Genomic DNA, 14,574 nt, shown 5'->3' with positions numbered 1-14,574 from the left:
TGACCCTAGCTGCAAACAGCATTTTTGCAGCTAGGGCCATCTTTGTTTCCTAGCAGAGATTTGGTACAGTACCTTCTAGTCCTTTTTTAAAAGTTTATTCTCTGTTCTTTATGCCACAGGCCTCCATCACTCATTGCTTGCTCCTATTTCTGCTCCCCCGCCTCAGCCAATTCAGCCTCCCTTCAGATTTGGTCTTATTAACCAGCATACCTGGCTGTCCAGCAGCCTTTTCAGAGTAAAAGTACTTAGAAGTTTTAGTACTTAGAAGATTCTCCATGGAATTTTTTTAATTCCATGGAGAATCTTATCACATTTATCGAGGGGATGATCAACCTTTACAACTCTGTCCAGCTTGGATCCAGACTGTCTAAAATACTGCATCTCCCTACATCAGTGGTTCCCAACCTGTGGGTTGGGACCCCTTTGGAGGTCAAACGACCCTTTCAGAGGGGTCGCCTAAGACCATCGGAAAACACATATTTGCATGTAGCAATGAAAATAATTGTATGGTTGGGGGTCGCCACAACATGAGGAACTGTATCAAAGGGTCGCGGCATTAGAAAGGTTGGGAACCACTGCCCTACATGATCCTGCTCAAAGGAGTGTTTGGTGAGGACGAGAGCCTTTTTTGTTCCTAGGTTGTGGAGTTCCCTGCCACAGGAGGCTTGCTTGGCCCTTTCTCTTCTCTTTTTCCACTGGCAGGCAAACACTTATTATTTAAGCAGCCCTTTTGCTTATAATTCATGTGGCAGAAGGGGCTTTTAATGGGGCTATGTTAAACCGTTTGAACTTTGTGTTTTTAATAGAACTGTTCAGTTTATTAGATTTAAAAAAAACGTTCCTACAAATAGGTATAGGATAGAAGCTTCCTATGTGGGATGTAAATTCAATATAGTGATGGGTCAAGGCAAGCAATTGAGAATAGATCAAAAGCATTTCATCTGCGAATGCCAACTGAATATGAGAATGTATATTATGGGTGGAAGGAGGGGCATTTTCCTGTAAGGTGAATTATCAGGAGATTTCTGATGCAGCAGCAGAGTTGAGTAAATAATGATGTATGTTTATTGGAAGCAAAATAAAGAGATCTGGTTGACTGAAGCTGGCCTTTCTAAGCTTTCGTTTCAATATATCTGTGTTACAGAAAGTGTACATTAAGTATAATTGTAAAATAGCTTATAACCTCCTGTTACACTCATTAGCCCACCCTTGAAAATTGTGGAATGTTATATCTCCCACATGTTGTCACTTTCCTAGTGCATTTCTGTTTATCAAATCTTGTAGCACACAGTTCTTCACATGTCTCATTTGCCATGACGTGGTCAGTGTTTCCTTCCTGCTGCTTACAAGCCGGTGTTAGAGATAAGCATACAGTCGCATTGCGTTTAAGGAGCACTGAAAAATGCCCAAATATTTGCTCAGTTAAGAAGTGGTTGAGGGTTTTTCTACATCTTTAGAAGATTTCTTATCTAGAATGTGCTTTAGGTCTGTGGTAAAGTGAGACATTTTGTTTAAAAGCAATAGAAAAAGGTTGCAAATTGTAACTGCCTATAAGGACAGAAGTGTGAAACATAAACTAGTAGTATTTGATGTATACAACCAGCTTGGATTATGAATTCTCAATTATTATTATTATTATTATTATTATTGGTAATTCTGTATGGTGACTGCTAAAAAAAAGCAAAGTATGTTTCAGAATACATGAGAAGCATTTCTGGTTTTCTGTTTCAAGTAAACAATTGGAAAAGTGATGGTAAACTTATTACCATCTATATTTATTATACATTTTATGTATTTAAATATTTCTGATTTAGTTCTGCCTTTGTTTTCCAGGGTGTTCAGGGCGAGACAAATATCCAAGAAGCCATTTCATACTTTATCTGCCTTAGTGAAGGAGAAAATTCTGGAAGACTGTAAAAGAACAAGCTACCTCATTCCCTAATCAGTTTCAAGGTCTCCTTCCTCACACAACTCACTCCTGGTGATAAACTTTCTTCTGAAGGAGCGTTTTGATTTTATGCAGAACTGAGACCTTGGAATGCTTTATTATGGCAGCAGTGGTACAGCAGAATGACTTGATGTTCGAATTTGCCAGTAATGTCATGGAGGATGAGCAACAGGTAAGAGAGAAATGGAAAAAAAAACCCCACTATGCAAGATAGCCAATGGATTGTTTTAAAGGAAAATTAAAATGTGACTTTACTATTTTTAATTTAAACTTTTTGATTTTTACTGCAAAGGGAAAGTCTGTGTGCATTTCAAACACTTTCTGATACACATATATTTCTGATCCTAGAGGTTTTAGTTTTTTCCCCTTCATTGAACAGTGGAGGCTTTCCATGTTACTATCCTTTGGAGAAAAGAGAAATGGAAGCTTGTGAAGTCTGTACTCAGCTTTATTTACATGCATTTGGCAAGATAGGTGAATAATAATACAAATAATGAAGCAGACTGTACTTGTTCCAGAGTAATATTAGTACCGCATTCCATAATCCAAATTAGCACTGGGCGCCCCGAATGCCGGAAGTACTTTCTTTTCTGCCTTTCTTGTTCACACTTTCTGATCTGGTAAAATTGGCTTCAGTCCTTCGCCTTGACAATAGTTTGAGACTTAGGACACTATTTTGTATAATGGAGAAGCATGGCAGTTTTAAAAGAGAAAAAAATAATAATCCTCATATTGTGTTTTTATTTGTAGGTCTCTTCAGATTATCCATTTTTGTTATGCCAAATACAGGTTTGTTAATTTGCTGTGTGAAATCCAGATTTTGTGTTTAGGTAGGTTTTTGTCTTTCTGGGGAAATTAAATATTCCCAGTACTTAAAATAATAGTGCTGCCGGGCTCTTTCTTCCTATGGCAAAAAGAACCATTGTTCTGGACTGTGCTACATAACTCCTGCAAAGAGCTGTTGACCCCTATCACAACTATCAGAAGCAATGCTAGTTGAATATGCATGAAGAAGGAAGTGATATAAATGTGAGAATATAAATATAGGTATTACAGGTGCTGTGGGGTATATTTCAAAGGCAAGAACTGGAAAACTCACCTTTGAGAATCCCTTGCCTAAGAAAACCCTATGAAATTCATAGGGTTGCCATAAGGCTACAGGCAACTTGAAGGCACATACACACACATTATTTAATGAAGTCATAGTAGTTGAAATTGCAGCACCTGTGTGCACAGAATTTTGACTGCTAGAGAGGACATCTAGAGGAAATGAATTTTATTACCATAGGGCCCAAAAAGACAGGCCAAAATAAAGCTGCTTCGGGTCACTTTGGAGGTGTGCTGTTTAGATGATGTATGCATCCTAAGAGGCCGGAAGCCACACCAAAGCCACACTCCAGTCCTAAGGACTGGAGCACAGCTTTGGTGCAGCTTCTGGCCTCTTAAGATGTGTGTGTCATTTAAACAGCATACCTCCAAAGTGACCCAAAGCAGCTTTATTTTGGCCTGTCTGTTTGGGCACAGTCATGTGTGAGGATTCCTTTAGCTAGTGTTATTATTTTTTTCCATTATTAACTACCTTATAAATTTTATGTTGAAGACCAGTGTATGTGTGTGTGCATGTGTGTGTGTTTGTATACACACACTCCCCATATTGCATGCATGTATGTTCTCCCCTCCCATGTGTGTGGTGTGTGTGTGTATGTATTCCATAGCTGCAAGGTTTCAGACTTTAGTTGCTTTTGAGTAATCTGGAAGGCTGCTTCACCTAAACATAAGTATTGTAATATTCATTCTCTTGGAAGTGCGTGTTGGAGATGGAGGCCTCGTATCATCATGCCCTGGCATTCACAGTTACTTCATTTCCCATGTTGTAATAGGCTGATCAAGGTATACTCAGCCAAACTTTATTTCCACATTTCTGTTATGTATTAGCAAAACTATAGTGAAGACCAGACCATCATCCCTCCTGGGCATGATAAGAGTGCTATCCTATCACAAAAGTTTTGGAGCATGTTCTTACTTTTTTCCCAATTTTGATTTGTTAATGGATGGTTATTAAAAAGACAAGAAAGAGTTTGGGTAGGAAACAGGAGCATACCTGTTCTATTCCCTGGACCTCTCCTCCATCCCTTTCCCATGGATTATAAATCTGGGAAGCCCTGGAATTGGCTTTTCTCTTAGTCATGAGTGAGAGTGACTTTGGTTTGGTTCCTGTCTGTCAACCCTCAGACATTCTGTGGAGGTCAAAAGGGGTCACATGGATGTCACCTTAAGCTCCTTGGACAAAACATGGGAGATAAACATGAGGAAGTAAATATAGGTGATACACAAAAGAGAGCTGTCACAAAAGAGAGCTGTATTGCCTGAAACAGCCATCCATTGAATACAGCTTATAGTTACTTTCTACCCTAGTCATGAACAGACAGCTTTCTCTAAAATAAAAGTTATTTCTTTAGAGTAAATGGACTGTGGATTGCAAACCTGTGCTTAAAACGAAAAGCATTGAATTACCTGGAAAGCTGAAGTTTTTTGTGTTTGTTGATATTCTTGATTGGCATTGTCATGCACAGACTTTCATATAAAACCTTTTGAGTGCTCAAAGTACAAAGCATGTCCCATTTCCCTCATGTTTCAGGGAGTAGATGTGGGGGGCTATAAGCTTATAGGTCACCTAATGAGTTTAGGCTGAATATAGAAAGCAAACTGGGGGTGTTCCTAGCTCATCTATTCATTGGTAGAGTGCAGTTTTGTATAAGGTAATCATTGGGCTGCATTAAATGCATTTTTCTTTCGTTTGGCTACCCAGTATTTTTTCCCCCTTGTTTCTAAAAGGAACCCAATCTTGTAAAAGAGTTGAATGTCAGTGACTGGATCAGCTTTCAGGAAGACCCTAAGAGTACCTCTCTTCCAAAAATTCATGGCAGCCTAATAATTTAGAGAATGCAACTGCATAAACTGGTGAAACAAGAGTTATTTAATCTTTGTAGTAACAGAAAGAGAATACTGAATGTAATAAAGGTTTCACTTAGGGTTTTGTTTTGCTTTTTTTGAAGTGTTTTAGTTATTTTAGCTTGTAATTGTGCAACCTTCCATTTCCTGGAGAATATACACAATATTAAATGATGGTCTTTCCTTTCAAAGTAATACCAAAAACGCTTTCAAAAAGGGCCGTAATGGCCATGGATATCAGATGCTAAACAGCATGGAATCCAGTAAATAAATGTGAGCTCTGTGGTTTCTAAGCCACATTATTTGTATATCAAGGGTTTGTTTGGAGGATTCCCTGCAAATTAGTTAAGATAAACAAGGGTTACAAAATCACCCACCCTGTGTATCTTGGCAATCCCTAAGAGTATGTATACTATGCTTATTATATGTGGACAGATAAAAATTCAGATTTTGCAGATACCATTTTTATGTTAAAAAGACAGCTGTATCTTCCATGTGACACTTAATACAGTGCAATTTACTGAGCTCCATCCATGTGATGCAGTTTTGTTTTGAGAATTGTCTTCGAGCAAACTGGAATCTCTAGTATTATGCTACGTTATATATTTTGTTTGCATTGCTAGTAGTCATCCTAGGTGTCCAAAGTGTATTCCGTTCCCAGAACTGTATAAACATGTTGGATGTTGTTTCCACTTTGCATGGTGTGCGTGTCTGAAAGGAAAATATTGCATGAACTAAATTAAGTCATTTATTTTCTATGACTACAGAAACTAGGATCGGTGGAGAAAGAAATATGAGTTCCAGCTCAATTGTAGTAACCTGCCTCAAATTTAATCCCGTTTTGAGTAGCTGAGTATGGGCTTGGGTTTGTAAATAAATCATCTGTGCCATAGTAATTTGAGTTTTGGAAGCCTAGAGCTTTGGATGTAGTCACAACAGTTGGCAGGCTCAAAATGTGTGAACCTTCCAGTTGTTTAAAGTACCGTATATCCCAAACCCAGAAGGATGCTAATTTGGTGGAACCACAAAAAAGGACACCTTTTATTGCAGCACTTTGATTGTGGAACTCCCTACCTACAAAGTATGAAGGAGCTCAAACTAAGCCAACTAAGGAGGTGCATTTAGTTTTAACTGGTCTGTTGAAGCTTTTCTGGTCCACAGAGCCTTTGAATGATTTTTAAGTGTAATTAACACCATTCTTCTTATATTAAGGTAGGAGTTATTTTTACATTGTTATCAGTACTTCTTTCATAATATATTTGTTTTAAAGTTTTAAAATTGTATGGAGGAATTTTTTAGACTCCATAGCAACTTATAAATAATTTTATAAATTAAAAAAATCATGCATATTGCTTGAAAGAGGCCCCACTGCCTACAGTTTATCCAGTATTTCTGATTCTCGAGATCAAAGCAGTGAGAAGAAATCCTCTTAGAATAGATCTGTCTGCAGCAGTGCTACCAACACAAATGGAACCCCTTTAAAAGATAACAGAGAAGGCCAGTATGGCTATAATCTGTTCCTTTGTTGCTAGCTGCCCTTGAGTCAGCCCCAAATCATGGCGACCCTGTGGATGAGACACCTCCAAGACTCCCTATTCTCTAGTACTCTGCTCAGTTCCTGCAAACTCATGCCTGATTGAGTCCATGCATCCAGCATATGGTCTTTCTCTCCTTCATCTACCCTCTACCTTTCCTAGCATTATATTTTTTCTAGTGATCTGTGCTTTCTCATTATATGGCCAAAGCATGACAGCCTCACTTTGATCATCTTGGCTTCCAAGGAGCGTTCTGGTTTGGTCTGTTCAAGGACCCATTTGTTTTACTTGTTCATTTTTCCAGATTCTGAATAATAAGAGAAAGATCAGAAGATACAACCTGTGTCTTGAAATAGGAGTGTGTGTGTTTTTGCCAATAAAGTTACTATAAAACAGATGTTTGCCTTTTCCCAGTATTGTTGCCTCCTGAGCTTGGAAAAATTGCTTTTCTAAAGCAATTCTTTGTTTTATCCATTAATGTTTAAAAACTAACCAATTCTTATTATTCATTGTGATGATGAAACTGGTAGGTCATTACATATTGCAATGTTTATTGTTGCTGCTGCTGCTGTTGTTGTTGTTGTATGCCTTCAAGTTGTTCTTGATTTATGGTGACCAAGGTCACCCAGTGGATTTGCACGGCAGAGCAGGGATTTGAACCTTGGTCTCCAGAGTCCTAGCCCAACGCTCAGACCATTTTTAAACCAAAAAAAAAGCTCTTAGGATTGATGTAAGTAGATACTTGTAAACCTTCTGTCAGAATGGCTTTTAAAATGGCTTTTAAAATAACTAGAAATAGCCATAAATAAAGTAGCTTTTCTCCTACTTGTTACATTGCTTTAAAAATATAGCTTTGTTCTGCCCTATTTTATAAAAAAGTAACTAGTTACAGGCAATAACATTACATGCAATACAGTACTTTCAAGCTCTGGACTGTTCCTGTTTAGACTAATTTTAAAATGTACAATAAAGAAAAGAAACACCCCAATAAAACAGTAAGTTACACAACCCTACAAGAATGCTACACAATGGCTGAAGCCCAGTGGAAGAGCATTGTTTTGTTCCTGTGGCAAAATTAGTCACAGTGTCTGAGAAAATAAGAAGACCTTAAGGAGCTGTAGGAAAGATTCCAGAGGCAGTGGGTGAGCTGTATAAACACTGATGGGGTGGAAGCAGAGCCAAAGCACTGGAACAATTATATCACTTCCCACCCTCTTCTGGTTTTCCTGCTCCTTCATGGCTTAACTGTAATCCTCACAGCAGGGTGATTTTCTCTGTAACAATATATTGTTGTGGATTGTCCTTAGCACTGGAATGTGTTGATCTTGATGGTCAGTTAAGATCCCTTTGCTTTACAAAAGGCAGGTGCTTCTGGTGGAGATAAAAACCTTTGGAACTGATTTGTTGATAGGGACCAAACTCAGCTGCCTGCAATTTATGTATTAATTAATTAATTAATTAATTAATATTAGTCTTGCTAGTATGACCATGGGGACTATCATGAAAAGTGTCTGCCCTTCCAAATCTAACACTTTCCCACTTGTCTAACCACAAGAAGGTTGCTCGTAAAACAGACCACGAATGAACAGGGTATGATCAATAAGAATTCATACCTCTGATGACTGCGAAGCTGAAGGGTGCCCAAATGGAATCAGGTTCCCTAAAGTATACAGCACTAAAGTAAATCTGTGTTCTAAAGGTAATGAATAACAGCTTTCAAATGAGTCTAGAAGCAAGCTGGTAAACAATTAAGCTAAAATAGTTGTAAGGTGGATTCTAAAACAGGTCAGGTATGCAGCTGCGTTTTCTGTCATCTGGAGTTTCTAAATGGTCTTCAAGGACAGTCCCATAGAGTGGATGGGGATAGTGCAAATCAGGAGTAGCCAGTACATTAATAATTGTGGAAGAACAGAGTTGATAGAATTGTGTTGACAGAATGCAGTTCTCCCTATGTGTGCCATCCAAGTGCAGAACAGAATTTTTCATTTAGTCTGCAAATCTGGTTCTTTAATAAGAATGTGATTCCATCCAGTACAGGCATTTATACTGCGTAACAATATAAGAAACACCAATTAGTTTGCTAGTTAATTTGTTTGTTTTTATAATGATGCACATCACACGTTTTACATGCAGGTTAATTGAAATAGGTGATAGAGTGAATGCTGACAGATCCAATGGGGCTGAATCGATCTCCAACTATATTCGTCTCTGAATACACAGAAAGGGTGAAATGGATCTATGTAAAAGCAGTACCTCCAGGGCCCAGAAACGTATTAGATATTTTTATATACTTTTATATACTTTTATATACTTTTATATATTGTTAATTTATTTAATTGATTTAAAAAGCATTTAAAAATGCTTCTAGGAATTTGAGATACTACTTTTACTTAGATCCACTTCTACCTTTCTGCCTACTTGGAGGCTAATAGCAGGAGATCTGTTCAACCCCACTGGATTTGTCTGCACCTTTTCTGTCACCCATTCCATTTAACATGTATGCAAAACGTGTGTGCATGAATCACGATAAAACAAACATGTTACCCAACCAAGTGTAAACTGTATAGACAGTTTTATGATAGATGGGAAAGTTACATAAGTAAAAACTGAATGACTTTGTTTAGCTTACCTTTCCGGTCCTTATCCTTCAGCATTCTGACTCTGTTCTTTCTTGTTCATTTTAACAACTGTTTTTTTTATCAGACCCTGATCCTAAAACATGGAATAAGCTTATGGAAGTTTAAAACAACATTTGTTGACATAGTATAAGTATAGGTATATAGGAAGTTGGCATATACTTTTTTCATGTCTGACTGATATACATTAAGACTGTTAGTCCTTATTATTGTCTTTTCTTATTGACAGTACTTCTGAAGGTTTGTGTTATTTTCTTATCTATACATTCTAATATTTATATCCAACTCGGTATTGTAAAATATCATGATGGTTTGTTGTAAGCTGCCCTTGAGTCAATCTCAACTCATGGTGACCCTGTGAATGAGTCGTCTCCAAGCCTCCATTGCTCTGCTTAGGTCTTGTAGATTCAGGCCCATAACCTCCCTGATCGAGTCCAGTATGGATATCTGGCATGTAATCTTCCTCTTTTTCTGCTGCCTCCTACATTTCCTAGCATTATTGTCTTTTATAATGATCTATGCCTGCTCATGATGTGGCCAAAGAACAACAGCCTCAATTTAATCATCTTGGCTTCCAGGGAGAGTCAGGCTTGATCTGTTCAAGGACCCATTTTTTTGTCTTTTTGGCTGTCCACAGTACTCTCAGCACTCTTCTGCAGCACTACATCTCCAATGAGTTGTTTTTCTTTTTATCTGCTTTCTTCACTGGTGAGCTCATACATTATCTGCACATGGTGATGGGGAATACAGTGGATTGGACATGTCTAATTTTAGTGCTTAGTTGTATATCTTTACCTTTTAGGATCTTGTCTAATTCTTTCATAGCTGGCCTTCTCATTCCTCACCTTTCTTATTTCTTGACTGCAGTCTCTATTCTGATCACTGTTTGTACAGGAAATATTTAACTATTTCAATTTCTTCATTGTCCAGGTTAATTCATGTAGGTCCTCTCTAGCCATTACTTTTGTTTTCTTTATGTTCAGCATTAAGCTTGCCTTTGTACTTTTTTCTTTGACCTTCCTTAGTAATTGTTCCAAGTATATGATGTTTTTTACTAGTATTATAGTGTCATCCATATATCTAAGATTGTTGTTGTTCCTTCCTCCTATCTTTGCTCCTCCTCCTCATTCTGAGTCTAAACCTGCTCTTCATATGATGATTTTGGTAATTGAGTTGAACTATTGGGGTGATAACATACAGCCTTGCCTGACCTCCTTGTCAGTTGGGAACCATCCTATTTCTCCATGTTCTGTTCTGATAGGAGCCTCTTATCCTAAGTACAGATTGCTTATCAGGACTCTCAGATGTGGTGGCACACATTTTGTCTTTAAGAGCATTCCATAGTTTTTCATCATCTGTGCAGTTAAAGACTTTGCTATACAGTGATCCCTTGCCTTATGCGGGGGATCAGTTTTGGACCTTGGTAAGTTCCACCTATGCTCGAGCCCCATTGAAAATAATGGGGCTTGTGCATGCGGCACACTGGGTGCGCACACCCCGGGGGCACACATCATACAGGAAATGGCACAGGGCTTTCAGCCTAATAGGCGCACCGTACTATAGTGTATAAAGTACATGCTGATATTCTTTTGGAAGCACTCCATTAGCCATTGTATGTTTGCTGTGTTGTCATGATGGTACAAATAAAATTAAAATTTAGACTAATTTAAAATCTATTAAACAAGAGGGCTAATTGAAATAGGCTAGAAGTATATTGGCCAATTTAACAATTAAAGCAATTTAAAGGCATGCTATCTGTACAGATTTAGGCAAAATCATTAGATCCAAATTTAAAAACATTTTAACTTGGTGCCAGATGAAGCCAGTGTCAGTGCTAGTGGGGCTTCCAAAAAGAGGGCATTCAATAAAAATTAGACTTAGGCCAGAATTTGTTTGATTTTATTTATTGCATTTATATGCTGCCTTGGGAACATGTCTCACACCTTCTCATCTTAGAAGAATCCCCCTACTGCTTTAGCCTTTCCAATATAACCAGTGATTCCCATGTAAGTCGAAGTGGCACTGAAACATGATTAGTAGGTTTGTATTACCAGTGTTTTGCCAAAAGATGATGAAATAAAATATTCCCATTTAACATAGCCATCATAGTCTAAGTGTAGACGTTTTAAAAAGTCCCCCAGACAGAAATTTTAACCCTGATAACAAAGCAGACATGTCTGGAAAAGGGTGGAGATATGATAATCCTTGTTTAGATATATTGAACTGTAGGTGCACTTAGAGGAGCTGTTCTTGGAATGATAGAGTTGGAAGGGACCATAAGGGCCATCTAGTTCAATGCTATTCCGGCATGCAGGAAATCACAATCAAAGCACTTGACAGATGGTCATCCAGCCTTTACTCAAAGACCTCCAAAGAAGAAGACTCTCCCACACTCCAAGAGAGCATATTTCATTGTCGAAATTCTTCCTAATGTTGAGGTGGAATCTGTTTTCCTATTTTCCTTTTTTCTTTCTGCTGAGTTACTTAATATATATATTGTTTTCTGTATCTGTTTAGACCTGAGCAGGTGCTCTTCGTTTCAGTTCTTGTTTGAGGAGGCCTGGCTGATGACAGGCTACTAAATGTTGGACTTTAAAATATTTCTAACATTCTTGTAATGAAGATAGATGTTTTTATTGTAAAAAGTGCCTGTGCTTTCTGAAATTGAATTGCATCTGAGCCTTCCTACCTGTGGCATATTATGTATGACCTTGTGCATATTACACAGCATTTCCAGGGGAGCTTAAGGCCCATCTGCCACATTTTGTTCTTTCTTTTTTACTCGTAGCGACCCTGTAAAGGAAAGCAAGAACTGACATGGATGTGAGCCTTGCTAATAACATGCCTTACTGGAGAGTAAAGAATAAATATTTCTTTATTCTTTGATGGGGATAGGGGATTCTCTTTCTCACCCTGGGTCTTAAGTCTTAATTCTTTAAGGACCATGGGCATAAAGAACTGCATTAAATATGTTTTAATTGGCTTTCTTGAATATTGGGCTTATGATAGGTGCTGAAAAATGTATGGAACTACATTTATTTATTGGTTATTAATGAGGAGCCTAACCTGATAACAGAATGGAATTAATGACATGCTTTTAAACCCTAGAAGACCTGAAAAGTTTAATTAATGTAATTGTCTTCAGAGCTTTTTACGGAGAGATGTTCAGTCCTGATAGCCATTATCTGCTTCGGGTCCTTCATGTTAACTTCAAGGATTCTTTCTAAACTGGGTTCAGCTACAGGCATGCTTGCCTTTACCTGTTCATTAGAAATGCCTCATGTTGACACTGCTCTGAAATGGTGGAGGGATTAGGCAAAACTTAGTGATTGAGCCAATACATATGCCCTCTACAATTTCCTTATCTTCTGAACTATTTTAAGTGTATTTTAAGCTATAAAGGAGGCCTCAATGATTTGTAGTAGATTGGATTTGACCTTAACATGCAAATAATCTTTGCAATGGCATGATAACAGCAGTATTATTATACCCTACAGTTGAGATATAGTAAGAAAAAAAGAAATAGCTTGTTTTAAGCCACCTGGGAATGTACATAGCTGCAGTGAAATAGAACTGAGAATGTTCTACTTTTCAGCTCATATTTTGGGTAAATATGGTGTATCAGTTTCCCTAGAGATGGAAAGGACCAAAGGACTATCTAGGCCAGTAATGTTATCACATCCATAACGGATCTCTATCTCAAGCATGCATTTTGAGGACCCACTTCCTAATTTTTATCTTTGTATGATAGTAGTGCTACTGTTATGATTGGCTCTCCTTAGGTTGTATTATGATATAGTAATGGATCTTAGTTCCCCAGCTGGGCCAGTAAGCATTTCTGGGAGAAGAACAGGACTTTGACACACCCCTAATTAAAACTGATGCTCTGCAAAATGTATTTACAAAGGCCTAAATACAACTGTTAGTCTCAACCACAGTGAAACCGTTAAATCAATATGAATTTTTCTCTGGCTTTTCTTCACGAACGAAGATTCAGGAAGGACTCATCCCGCGCTTTCTACAAGCGTGTTGATGACTAAAAAGTCCAATCCAACATAAACAAGTCCGGTTGTAGAAAGCACAGCAGAAAGTCTCCTTGGGTGATGTTTCTGGATTGTGGTTCTTTCTGCATTGTCATTGAATTTAGTAACTCAGCATTGATGTAATTTCTGTTTGTTCTGTTGTAGTGGAAACTAACAGTTGGATTCAGGCTAAGGATGTGTGGCCTTTTAGATATTGTTGGTCTGCAACTTCCAGCATTCCTTACTGCTGCCTGTGCTGGTTAGGGCAGCTGGGAGTTGTGGTTCTATATCTGGAGGACCTCTTAATTCCCACATCTGGGCCAAAGCAACCTATTAATTCTGCTGACAGTCAAGTAGGTGAAAGTCAAATAATGCAGTTGGCAATTTTTGTTGTAATATTTTGTTTAGGTTTGTCCATTAGTCATGGATAAAGTAGTGTTTCTTTTTGTGCCCTGCCCCTTTGTTAACAGCTTGATGATCCATCTATCTTCCCTGCTGTCATTGTGGAGCATGTACCTAGTGCAGATCTCCTCAACAATTACTCGGGTTTATCCTGTGTTACTGAACCCAGTGACATGATAACAGAGAATTCACTGGATGTTGCAGAAGAAGAAATTATAGAAGATGATGACATCACCCTTACAGGTTTGTGAACAGATTTCCATTGGCACTTTAAAGACAGTATCTCAGTTCAACCATTACTCCAAATCATAGTCAGAACTTGCTATCCTACAAGTAAATTCCCTCTATATAAAATAGTCCCAACCTTCAAAATGTATCATTACCATCACTCCAAACTGCAGTTTGGATTTCAAAGTGGCAAGGTACAATTTTGACTATTGCTCTGCCTCAGCAATCCACTACACCATATTGATGGAATTATATTGTCAAGCTGAGTACTGACAGAACAAAACAAAGTAGCCAAGCTTGACAGTGTCATTCCCTCAACATGCTGTACTGGATTGTTGAGGCAGAGCAATAGCCAAAATTGTACGTTGCCACTTTGGAATTAGGCGAAATCATAGCTTGCACACCTACTTTAGACTATTTATTTTTATGGGTTGACAGTTCAACATAACTAGGAATTGTATAAGGTTTCTTAGCTACAGTTTGGAGTGATAATAATGATACATTTTGAAGGTTATAACTCTGCCAGCAGAATCTAATGGATTGTATCTCCAAATTCCACCTTTGTTTCCAAAATGTCACAGACTATACTGTCCAACCACTGGGACATCTCATGTATAAGACTGGGAGTTCTTCCAATCCCACAAATATTTGTATATGATAAATGTACTAAAAATAAAATTGAGCTGTTAGCTGTTTTGAGTGTTGGACTAGGAGTGGGAAGACCCTGGGCTTCTCTATTTCCACTGCTGTCAGTTACATTCCTTGTAAATCCTTAGGTCCTTATGACACTGAGTTGCAAGGCGCTAGGCTGCAGGAAACAAAGCCCGGCATGATTTAATAAACCATGCTGA

The 14,574-nt window shown here is 38.1% G+C and overlaps 1 protein-coding gene across 9 annotated transcripts in view; it reads left to right on the top strand.

The window, feature by feature from the left end:
- ELF1 (E74 like ETS transcription factor 1) overlaps positions 1–14,574 on the top strand; it is an 85,912-nt gene that overhangs the window by 47,657 nt on the left and 23,681 nt on the right. For 6 of the 9 annotated variants that reach the window (XM_042456467.1, XM_042456472.1, XM_042456470.1 and 3 more), the window contains 2 exons: positions 1,834–2,120; positions 13,564–13,738. In XM_042456467.1, coding sequence (XP_042312401.1) covers positions 2,049–2,120; positions 13,564–13,738 — 247 coding nt within the window. In that variant the 5' untranslated portion in view covers positions 1,834–2,048. Of the gene's footprint in view, positions 1–1,833; positions 2,121–13,563; positions 13,739–14,574 lie in introns of those variants that run through there. The other 3 variants (XM_042456475.1, XM_042456473.1, XM_042456476.1) reach the window with 3 other exon arrangements.

Source organism: Sceloporus undulatus, chromosome 3 (genome assembly GCF_019175285.1).
Source record: "Sceloporus undulatus isolate JIND9_A2432 ecotype Alabama chromosome 3, SceUnd_v1.1, whole genome shotgun sequence".
NCBI classification, from domain to species: Eukaryota; Metazoa; Chordata; class Lepidosauria; order Squamata; family Phrynosomatidae; genus Sceloporus; species Sceloporus undulatus.
This window is presented reverse-complemented; position numbering and strand designations above follow the sequence as displayed.